The sequence below is a fragment of the Pan troglodytes genome, chromosome 19 (genome assembly GCF_028858775.2).
Source record: "Pan troglodytes isolate AG18354 chromosome 19, NHGRI_mPanTro3-v2.0_pri, whole genome shotgun sequence".
Lineage (NCBI taxonomy): Eukaryota > Metazoa > Chordata > Mammalia > Primates > Hominidae > Pan > Pan troglodytes.
Window position 1 is genome coordinate 32122180 of NC_072417.2, and position 12359 is coordinate 32134538.

The 12359-nt window shown below is 40.2% G+C and overlaps 1 protein-coding gene across 5 annotated transcripts in view; it reads left to right on the forward strand.

Moving 5' to 3' along the window:
* The window catches only part of SLFN12L (schlafen family member 12 like), a 64294-nt gene extending 55222 nt beyond the window's left edge, over nt 1–9072 (forward strand). For 3 of the 5 annotated variants that reach the window (XM_001156165.8, XM_063799636.1, XM_063799635.1), the window contains 3 exons: nt 2240–3318; nt 4253–4372; nt 7014–9072. In XM_001156165.8, the coding sequence (XP_001156165.6) occupies nt 2240–3318; nt 4253–4372; nt 7014–7576 (1762 nt within the window). In that variant the 3' untranslated portion in view covers nt 7577–9072. The remainder of the gene's footprint in view (nt 1–2239; nt 3319–4252; nt 4373–7013) is intronic. The other 2 variants (XR_010153235.1, XR_010153234.1) reach the window with 2 other exon arrangements.
* Nucleotides 9073–12359: the final 3287 nt, after the last annotated feature.

Here is a 12359-nt window from a genome sequence, read left to right on the forward strand (position 1 = left end):
GAAGAGGCAGGGCTCCCATGGGCTCCAGAAAGTGTGCAGCCCTAGCTGCCCCTCCCTGCTGCAGCCTTTGTGATGGCAGGCTGCCATCCCTAGCTTTCTGAGGTCCCTTTTAGAAGAGCACTAATCTCATTCATGAGGGATCTACCCTTTAACCTAATCACCTCCCAAACGCCCATCATGTTGGGTGTTAGAATTTCAACATATGAATTTTGAGAGGATGCAAACATTCAAGGTAGAGCACAGGTGTTTTGTATATAAGAATATTACCTTGACTGGGCATTGTGGCTCATGCCTGTAATCCCAAAACTTTGGGAGGCCAAGGCAGGTGGATCATCTGAGGTCAGGATCATCATCGAGACCAGCCTGGCCAACATGGTGAAACCCTGTCTCTGCTAAAAATACAAAAAAATTAGGCAGGCGTGGTGGCAGGTGCCTGTAATGCCAGCTACTTGGGAGGCTGAGGCAGGAGAATCCCTTGAACTCAGGAGGTGGAGGTTGCAGTGACCTGAGATTGTGCCATTGCACTCCAGCCTGGGCAACAAGAGCGAAACTCCATCTCAAAAACAAAAACAAAAAACAAAAAACAAAACAAACAAACAAAAAAACCAATAGTATCTGTGGGGTCCAGCCCTACAGGGTCTGTGGGTTTTTCTCCTCGTGTGCGGAGACGAGAGATTGTAGAAATAAAGACACAGGACAAAGAGATATAAGAAAAACAGCTGGGCTGGGGGGCCACTACCACCAAGGTGCGGAGGCTGGTAGTGGCCCCGAATGCCAGGCTGCGCTGTTATTTATTGGATACAAGACAGCGGGGCAGGGTAAGGAGTGTGAGCCATCTCCAATGATAGGTAAGGTCACTTGAGTCATGTGTCCACTGGACAGGGGGCCCTTCCCTGTTTGGCAGCCAAGATGGAGACAGAGAGCACGGCTTATGCCATTATTTCTTCTACGCATTTCAAAGACTTTTAGTACTTTCATTATTTCTGCTACTGCTATCTAGAAGGCAGACCCAGGTGTACAGGGTGGAACATGAAAGTGGACCAGGAGCATGACCACTGAAGCACAGCATCACAGGGAGACGGTTAGGCCTCCAGATGGCTGCAGGCAGGCCTGACTGATGTCAGGCCTTCCACAAGAGGTGGTGGAGCAGAGTCTTCTCTAACTCCCCCGGGGAAAGGGAGACTCCCCTTCCCGGTCTGCTAAGTAACAGGTGCCTTTCCCAGGCACTGATGCTACTGTTAGACCAAGGTCTGCTAGGTGACGGGTGCCTTCCCTGACGCTGGTGTTACCGCTAGGCCAGGCAGCCCTCTAGAAGCCCTGTCCGGGCGTAACAAAGGGCTCACACTTGTTTTCTGGTCACTTTTCATCATGTGCCTTCAGCTCCTATCTCTGTATGGCCTGGTTTTTTTCTAGGTTATAATTGTAGAACAAAGATTATTATAATATTGGAATAATAATACCACAAACTAATGATTAATGATAATCATATATAATCATATCTATAATCTATTTTTAGTATAACTATTCTTATTCTATATATTTTCTTTATTATACTGGAAGAGCTTGTGCCCTCAGTCTCTTGCCTTGGCACCTGGGTGGCTTGCCACCCACGATTACCTCCTTGTAAACGTGGATGTTTGATAGGGAAAGGGCACAAGGAGTTGGTCTGTTTTGCTTGCGATCAATGCCCAAAATTTGTGAATCTAATTCATTCTTATAAGAATAAAAAATAATTAAGATTATTATCGCTGGACCCTCTTAGACCCTATCTGGCAGTTTTCCAAAAGGATTTCCCATAAAAGGAGATAATTAATGAAGGTAAAAGCTAAAATTATTAAAATAAAAAGTAAAGAAGAAATAATTTGCATGACTAAAACCTTGTCCACTGAGAAGATAAAAACATAGAATCCCTCCAGGGATTTACTTAAAGAAAGAAGAGAGAAAACAAATTGTACAATATTAGTGATGAGAAAGGTCACAACGAACACATAAAGACAAGATTAAAATTATTAGAATAAGATCGTATAAAACAGTTGTAACAAATTTGAAAATTCAGTAGGAGTATAAATTATCACAGCCTTAGCTCAAAATTTGTTAGAAATTAGTTATCTCAGACCCATATACTTACCAGTCTAGTGGAAAATATACAGTAAAGGATTTTTCTACGTTTGCCTCATAATGCAGAATTTGCTGTCTCTCTGGCTTAGCTCCTATTCTAACGGCTCTGTCTATTTTACAGAAAAGAATTTCTGCGTGGAAATGGCTTAGCTGCTGGGAAAATGAACATCAGTATTGATTTAGACACAAACTATGCTGAGCTGGTTCTAAATGTGGGAAGAGTCACTCTTGGAGAGAACAATAGAAAAAAAATGAAGGATTGTCAACTGAGAAAACAGCAGAATGAAAATGTCTCACGAGCTGTGTGTGCTCTGCTGAATTCTGGAGGGGGATTTATCAAGGCTGAAGTTGAGAATAAAGGCTATAGTTATAAAAAAGATGGAATAGGGCTAGATTTGGAAAATTCTTTTAGTAACATGCTGCCATTTGTCCCTAATTTCCTGGACTTCATGCAGAATGGTAACTACTTTCACATTTTTGTGAAATCATGGAGCTTGGAAACCTCTGGTCCGCAGACTGCCACGTTGAGCTCCAGTTTGTACAAGAGAGATGTAACGTCTGCAAAAGTCATGAATGCTTCTGCTGCACTGGGGTTCCTCAAAGACATGGAAAAAACTGGAGGGAGAGCATATTTAAGACCAGAATTCCCTGCAAAAAGGGCCTGTGTTGATGTACAAGAAGAAAGTAACATGGAAGCCTTGGCTGCTGATTTTTTTAACAGAACAGAACTTGGTTATAAAGAAAAATTGACCTTTACTGAATCCACACACGTTGAAATAAAAAACTTCTCGACTGAAAAGTTGTTACAACGAATTACAGAGATTCTCCCTCAATATGTTTCTGCATTTGCAAATACTGATGGAGGATATTTATTCGTTGGTATAAATGAAGATAAAGAAATAATTGGCTTTAAAGCAGAGAAGAGTTATCTTACTAAGTTAGAAGAAGTAACAAAAAATTCCATTGGGAAACTGCCTGTGCATCACTTCTGTGTGGAGAAGGGGACGATAAATTACTTATGCAAATTCCTTGGAGTATATGATAAAGGAAGGCTTTGTGGATATGTGTATGCACTCAGAGTGGAACGCTTCTGCTGTGCAGTGTTTGCTAAAAAGCCTGATTCCTGGCACGTGAAAGATAACAGAGTTAAGCAGTTGACCGAGAAGGAATGGATCCAGTTCATGGTGGATTCAGAACCAGGTTGAGGAAGGAGGATTGGCAATAAGGATACCTTTGGCTTGGGTGGCAGGAAGGTTTTATTGTATCTTTGGGATTAGGGACAAGATTAAAAGTCTTCAAATTTCAACATCTCTGGTGGATACAACCAATACTTCCCTGCCTCTTGTTTTCTTCTACACACTTAGAAGATAGATATTCCATACAATAACTAAATATCTACTCTTAGTAGCCTTATCTGATGCAAAGATTCTAGATGTTTCTTCTCTACCACGTCTTTACTCACTTTCAAGGAAAGCCTGTTCAATTCTTTTCCTTTTTCTTTCGGGGCTCAGTTTCTGTAACTAACCATTGCTTTCTTTTGGGAACACTTACTCTTTTACTTACTTGCTCTTTCATCTTTCTTTACCCACTTTCCATTTATTTCCTGTAAAGACTTCCCCTCTTCCTCTCACATTTATGAGCCAAAGAGTAACCCTAAATTGTACCAATAAGAGAAGAATAATGCTGATTTTTTTTATCTGGTTTTGGAAAAGGAAAGCCTCCAGTGAGATTAGACCAGAACTAGCAACTTACAAAATCTCTGAAAATGCAAACTTGTTCCTCAGAATCTGCATAAAACCCAGTTTTCCTTCACTAGCCATCACATTCTTCTAATTTTAACTTCTTTTAAAATAAACTCAGTTATATGGCAATGTATTAAATTGCTATCAATGCATTTTTACTGTTAATTTTCCTTCCAAGTATAGAGTGTTTCAGCAGCACCAAGAGTTAATTTTACAATTTGTACCTGACCTAGGAATCTAACCACAATACATAACCACAACATCTAATGTTTTGTATTGGGAACACAGGATCAGTTCTAAGTAGACTTTTGGTATACTGTGCATTAGTTAGTTTGAGTCTCTCTTGTGCCAAATTAAGAGTGTGATTTTTGTTTTCTAACATTATTCCATAGTATGGGAAGAACTGCCCTCTCCAGCAAGTACATCATCACTTGTCTCCCTTGTCTCTCAGAGTTGTCGCCTTCGTGAATATATTAACTTCAAAATTCAGCCACTGAGATATCACCTTCCAGGTAATTTAATTCTGGCTTCCGTGGAATTGTTGGTGTAACTGTGTTCAAACCTCCTTCTCTTCAAACCAGCTCTGTCTTGATATTTGTTATGGAAGCACATTCTTTTGTTTATGGAAATTCTTTGGTGTTTTTAGTCATTGAATTTGTCAAATTCTATTTCTTTAGGTGCCTAAGTAGGGGTAGAATTGTTGGTTCAGGCAGTGTGTGAATATTTAAGTAATAAGATAATGTCAAATTATTTCCAAAGTAGATGGCTCACTTTACTTCCACCAGCAATATATTGGAAATGCCACATCTTTTCCAATGCCAGACTTCTCTCTTCATCTTTCTGCTTGAACTTCTTTTCTCTTGAACTTCTTTTCTTCCTCAGTCAAATCGGTATTTATTTGGGTATATACATGGAAGAAAATATCTCCCATAGAAGATATTTTATCTTCTATGAAGTGGCGATTCTGTCTTTTGCTCATTTTTGTAATAGGCTTTGTCTTTTTCTTACTGATTTCTAGGAGCAATTCACAGATTCTAACATAAAATCCTCGTTTAGTCACAGATAGTACAGATTTCAGACGTCTTCTCCAAGTTCATGACTTGCATTTTCTCTTTTCCCAAGGCATATTCTCCCTAGCAGTTTTAAATTGGATATAGTCAAACTTGCCATTTAAAAATTTTGTGGTTTAGTGCTCTTTGTGCCTTGTGTAAGAGATCCTTCCCTACCCCGGGGTTATAAAGATATTTCTGTTTATTTTCTTTTAAAAATTTTAAAGTTTTGCACTTAACGTTTAACATTTAAATATGTAATCCACATCCATAAACGGTGATGTAGGGGGCTATTTCATTTTATCCCATGTGGATAACCACTTTTCCTAGATCCAGTTACTGAAAACTCAGTTTCACCTGCTGATCGCCACCTCTGGGATATTACTGCATACAACTGACCCTTGAACAAACTGGGGCTTAAGGCCACCAAACCCCTGATGATTTTTATCCATTGATTTCAATTTTCTGAGCCTGTAAGAGAATCAGGATATCTTCATCTTTTCACCTATTTTATTTTTGGGGGGTTTTAAAAAAGATGTAACAGTTATTTTAAAGTCCCTCTTTGACGACTCCAATGTCTGAAGCACTTGCCAGTCTTTTTCTATAATCCAGTTTTTCTCTTATTTTCTAGTAATTTGTTCTGATTTTTATCCTGTCTCTTAATTTTGTATAGTATTATGGATTACAAATTGTAGAGACTTTAGTAGATGTTACATTTCTTCAGATAGGGTTACACATTTTTTTTTTTTTGGCAGACAGAACACCAGTGATAACTTTTACTCTTTTGAAGTTTTGTTTTATGCTTTTCTAGGTATAGTAGCTTTTAATTTTGCACTAATTACTAGGTCATGGCTCTTCTGGGGTCTTAAAGTCTGGGGTATTTACCAAGACCCTTCTACTTGGCTGGGAGTTGAATTACAATTTGTGTTTCCTGAGCACCGTGAGGCTGATGAAAGTGATGTTCAGCTCTTTAATCTCCCAGTTGATCAGTTGATATTTTCTCCTTCCTTCCTTCCTTCCTTCCTTCCTTCCTTCCTTCCTTCCCTCCTTCCTTCCTTCCTTCCTTCCTTCCTTCCCTCCCTCCCTCCTTCCTTCTTTCCTTCCTTCCTTCCTTCCTTCCTTCCTTCCTTGCTTTCTTTTCTTTCTTTTTGTGACAGGGTTTCACCATATTGCCCAGGCTGGTCTCAAACTCCTGGGCTCAAGCAATCCACCTGCCCTGGCCTCCTAAACTGCTGGGATTACAGGCATAAGCCACCACACCCAGCCCTAGTTGATATTTTCTTCTGTGTTTCTAGCATCTCACCTGTATTAGCCAGTGAGTTGAGGGAAATTTGTGGGTAGATTTTGGCTTCTTCTCTTCAGTTTCATCTTCTCTGGGATTTTGTTTCTGAAATCCCAGCTCCTCTGGCAGCCCTGAAGTGTGACCTCTGTTTTCTTTAGCCCAGTAAAACTGCTGATTTCTGCATGGGCTCTATTTACCCATGCTGTGATATGGAAAATCTCCTTAGGGAAAAAGCAGAGGTGAATGTGAAGCTACTTCCTGTGATTCTTCTGTATTAAAGATTGTAGCCCTTTAAGTCCTGCTTGTATTGGTTGCTCTCCAGTCCTTTAAATTATACTTTTATGAGAGATATATATATACATACATATATATAAATTAAAAAAATATATATATATGTAGAATTTTTTTGAGACAGAATCTCATGCTGTTGCCCAGGCTGGAGTGCAGTGGCATGATCTCAGCTCACTGCAGCCTCAACTTCCTGGGCTCAAGTGATCCTCCCACCTCAGCCTCCCAAGTAGCTGGGACTACCAGCATGCACTACCATGCTTGGCTAACTTTTTAACCTTTTTGTAGAGAAGAGGTCTTACAGTGTTGCCTAGACTGGTCTTGAACACCTGGGCACAAGTGATCCTCCTGCCTCTGCCTCCCAAAGTGTTGTTATTACAGGTGTGAGCCACCATGCCTGGCCCTGATACACTTTTACATAGCTTTTATAGTTGCTTTTGGTGGGAGAATTAATCTAATACAAGCTGCTTTGTATCCATGGCTTAAGTTGGAAGTTCTCAGTCTTTTATAATTTATCATTATTTCCCCATCTAGGACTATCAGAAAAGATAACTTGTGCTCCAAAAACCTTCTGCAGAAATCTGTTCTCACAACATGAAGGACTTAAGCAATTAATATGTGAAGAAATGGGCTCTGTCAGTAAGGGCTCACTGATCTTCTCTAGGAGCTGGTCTTTGGATCTGGGCTTGCAAGAGAACCACAAAGTCCTCTGTGATGCTCTTCTGATTTCCCAGGACAAGCCTCCAGTCCTATACACCTTCCACATGGTACAGGATGAGGAGTTTAAAGACTATTCTACACAAACTGCCCAAACTTTAAAACAGAAGCTGGCAAAAATTGGTGGTTACACTAAAAAAGTGTGTGTCATGACAAAGATCTTCTACTTGAGCCCTGAAGGCAAGACAAGCTGCCAGTATGATTTAAACTCGCAAGTAATTTACCCTGAATCCTACTATTGGACAACAGCTCAAACAATGAAAGACTTGGAAAAGGCCCTTTCAAATATCTTACCTAAGGAGAATCAAATCTTTTTGTTTGTTTGTTTGTTTCGTTTTTGTTTGTTTGTTTGTTGGTTTGTTTATTTTTTCTTGAGATGAGTCTCACTCTGTCACCCAGACTGGAGTGTAGTGACACGATCTCGACTCACGGCAACCTCTGCCTCCTGGGTTCAAGCAATTCCCTGCCTCAGCCTCCCGAGTAGCTGGGATTACATGTGCCTGCCACCACACCTGGCTAATTTTTTTTTTTTTTTTGTATTTTTAGCAGAGACGGGGTTTCACCGTCTTGGCCAGGCTGGTCTTGAACTCCTGACCTCGTGATCCACCCCCCCCACCAACCCCGGTCTCCCAAAGTGCTAGGAGTACAGATGTGAGCCACGGCGCCCGGCTGGAGAATCAATTCTTTTATAGACCAATTAGCCTTTGACATTTCCAGCATCTCCCAGATAATCAATATAGATAAGGATGTTTAAATCTTGTCCAAGGCTCACTTGAATCATGGAAGATGGACTGGGCTACAGAGATATTTTTCATTATATATTCGGTAACATTCTCTAATTCTCTAAAAATACGTCTTTGAAAACGTTGCAAGTTAGGCAACTTGACGTGATGTTGGAAAACTGGGATTAGCCTATGTTCGCTTCTTCCTAAGTTCTTTATAGATATTCCTTAAGGGAAATTAGGAAAATTAATTACCTACACATGTTTTGCCATACCAAGATGTCATTTGACTATAAAGGAAATATCAGACATTCTTATCCAATGGACATGGAAAACATAGTTCTCTAATATCTTCTTGAAAACTATATTGCAATGAAATGCAGCCAATGAAGAGATTAATCAAAATGGAGAACTTGCCGAGTTGGATGGATCACTTGAGGTCAGGAGTTGAAGACCAGCCTGGGCAACATGGTGAAACCCAGTCTCTACTAAAAATATAAAAATTAGCCAAGTGTGGTGGCACACACATGTAGTCCCAGCTACTCGGGAGGCTGAGGCATGAGAATTGCTTGAACCCAGGAAGTGGAGGTTACAGTGAGCCAAGACCACACCACTGCACTCCAGCCTGGGCAAGAGAGCAAGACTCTGTCATCTCTATGCAAATAAACTAGAAAATCTAGAAGAAATGGATAAATTCCTGAACACATACAACCTCCCAAGACTGAGCCAGGGAGAAGTCAAATCCCTGAACAGGTCAATAACAAGTTCTGAAATGGAGGCAGTAATTAATAACCAAAAAAACCCAGGACCAGACAGATTCACAGCTGAATTCTACCAGAGGTACAAAGAGGAGCTGGTACCATTTCTACTGAAACTATTCCAAACAATAAAAGAGGAAAGACTCCTGCCTAACTCATTTTATGAAGCCAGTATCATCCTGATACCAAAACCTGGTAGGGACACAATAAAAAAAGGAAAACTTCAGGCCAATATCCCTGATGAACATCATTGCAAAAATCATCAATAAAATACTGGCAAACCGAATCCAGTGGCATGTCAGAAAAGCTTATCCACCACAATCAAGTGGGCTTCATCCCTGGGATGCAAGGCTGATTCAACAAACACAAATCAATAAATGTAATTCATCACATAAACAGAAACAATGACAAAAACCATATGATTATCTCAATAGATGCAGAAAAAGACTCTGACAAAATTCAACATCCCTTTATGTTAAAAACTCTCAATAAACTGGGTATTGATGAAACATATCTCAAAACAATAAGAGCTATTTATGACAAACCCACAGCCAATATCATACTGAATGGGCAAAAGCTGGAAGCATTCCCTTTGAAAATTGGCACAAGACAAGAATGCCCTCTCTCACCACTCCTATTCAACATAGTATTGGAAGTTCCGGCCAGGGCAATCAGGCAAGAGAAAGAAATAAAGGTATTCGAATAGGAAGAGAGGAAGTCAAATTGTCTTTATTTGTAGATGAGATGATTTTATATCTAGAAAATCCCATCATCTCAGCCTCCAAATTCCTTAAGCTGATAAGCAACTTCAGCAAAGTCTTAGGATACAAAATCAATGTGCAAAAGTCACAAGCATTCCATTACACCAACAATAGACAAGCAGAGAGCCAAATCATGAGTGAACTCACATTCACAATCGCTAAAAAGAGAATAAAATACCTAGAAATACAGCTAACAAGGGATGTGAAGGACCTCTTCAAGGAGAACTACAAACCACTGCTCAAGGAAACAAGAGAAGACACAAACAAATGGAAAAACATTCCATCCTCATAAACAGGAAGAATCAATATCATGAAAATGGCCATATTGCCCAAAGTAATTTATAGGTTCAATGTTATTCCCATCAAACTACCATTGACATTCTTCACAGAATTTCATATGGAATCAAATCAGAATTAAATGAAATTAAATTTCATATGGAATCAAAGAAGACCTTGTATAGCTAAGATAACCCTAAACAAAAAGAACAAAGCTGGAGGCATTATGCTACCTGACTTCAAACTACACTACATGGCTACAGTAACCAAAACAGCATGGTACTGGCATAAAAAGAGACATATAGACCAATGGAACAGAACAGAGACCTCAGAAATAACACCACACATCTATAACCATCTGATCTTCTACAAACTTGACAAAAACAAGCAATGGGGAAAGGATCTTCTATTCAATAAATGGTGCTGGGAGAACTGGCTAGCCATATGCAGAAAACTGAAACTGGATCCCTTCCTTACACCTTATACAAAAATTAAGCCAAGATGGACTAAAGACTCAAACTGAAAACTGAAACTGGATCCCTTCCTTACACCTTATACAAAAATTAACTCAAGATAGATTAAAGACTTAAATGCAAAACTCAAAACCATAAAAACTCTAGAAGAAAACCTAGGCAATACCGTTCAGGACATAGGCATGGGCAAAGACTTCATGACAAAAACACCAAAAGCAATTGCAACGAAAGCCAAAGTTGACAAATGGGATCTAATTAAACTAAAGAGCTTCTGTACAGGGAAAGAAACCACCATCAGAGTGAACAGACAACCTACAGAATGGGAGAAAATTTTTGCAATCTACCCATCTGACAAAGGTCTAATATCCAGAATGTACAAGGAACTTAAACAAATTTACAAGGAAAAAACAACCCCATTGAAAAGTGGATAAAGGATATGAATAGACATTTCTCAAAAGAAGACATTTATACAGCCAACAAACGTGTGAAAAAAAACTCAACATCACTTATCATTAGAGAAATGCAAATCAAAACCACAATGAGACATCATCTCACGCAAGTCAAATGGTGATTATTGAAAAGTCAAGATAAAAGATTATTTAAAACTTTTAAATAATCTTTTATTAAAAGAAAGATTATTAAAAAGTCTCCACTGCATGGTGAGGCTGTGGAGAAATAGGAATGCTTTTACACTGTTGGTGGGAATGTAAATTAGTTCAACCATTGTGGAAGACAGTGTGGCGATTCCTCAAGGATCTAGAACCAGAAATACCATTTGACCCAGGAATCCCATTACTGGGTATATACCCAAAGGAATATAAATCATTCTACTATAAAGATACATGCAGGCCTGGCGCGGTGGCTCATGCCTGTAATCCCAGCACTTTGGGAGGCTGAGGCGGGTGGATCACCTAAGGCCAGGAGTTTGAGACCAGCCTGGTCAACATGGTGAAACCCCGTTTCTACTAAAAATACAAGAATTAGCCAGGAGTGGTGGTAGGCGTCTGTAATCCCAGCTACTTGGGAGGCTGAGACATGAAAATTGCTTGAACCCGGGAGGCAGAGGTTGCAGTGAGCCAAGATCACCCCATTGCGCTCCAGCCTGGGTGACAAGAGCAAAACTCTGTCTCAGAAAAAAAAAAAAAAAAGACACATGCACAAATATGTTTATTGCCCCACTATTTACAATAGCAAAGGCATGGAACCAACCCAAATGCCCATCAATGAGACTGGATAAAGAAAATGTGGTACATATACACCATGGAATACTGTGCAGCCATAAAAAGGAATGAGATCATGACCTTTGCAGGGACATGGATGAAGCTGGAAGCCGTCATCCTCAGCAAACTAACATGGGAACAGAAAATCAAACACTACATGTTCTCACTCATAAGTGGGAGCTGAACAATGAGAACACATGGACACAGGGAAAGGATGAACACACACCAGGGCCTGTTGGGGGGCGGGGAGAGTGAGGGGAGGGAACTCAGAGGATGGGTCAATAGGTGCAGCAAACCACCATGGCACACGTATACCTGTGTAACAAACCTGCACATTCTGCACGTGTATCCCAGAGCTTAAAGTATAATAAAAATAAAAAAAAAAAAAAGAACTTAAAACAGTGGGAGCATGTTCACACTCTTGGAGTCTTTCCAGCCCTGAACCTCAGGCAGCCTGTATCAGCTGCTGGTGATGGGTGACCTGGGCATGGGGAAGACCACCATCATCAAACAGTGAGTGCACCAGAACTCCTCCTGGCTGGCACCCTGAAGCCACCACTGTGTGAACTATGCATTCAAGGTGCTACACTGGGACCCAGAGGCCTTGGCACACCTACAGCTGTGGAACATTGCAATGAGGAAAGATTGGGAAAATGACAAGAGCCTGTTATCTGGAACTTACAGGCGCATTTATTGTCTCCAGTATCACCAGGCCAGCCCCATTTGAAGCAGAGCTAAAGTGGAAAAATGATTTGGACTAAACGTTAACACATGGCAGACCAATTTCTATGGTTCTGTTGGCCAAGAAATGTGACCATGGGAGGATGAACGCAGGAACAATAGCCTCCAGATGGGCCAGATCTACATGGAACATAGTTTTGCAGTAGGAAAATATAAACTTTGGTGAAACCTTCAGATGCCTGATAAAATATTATATGAAAATGTACTCTTGA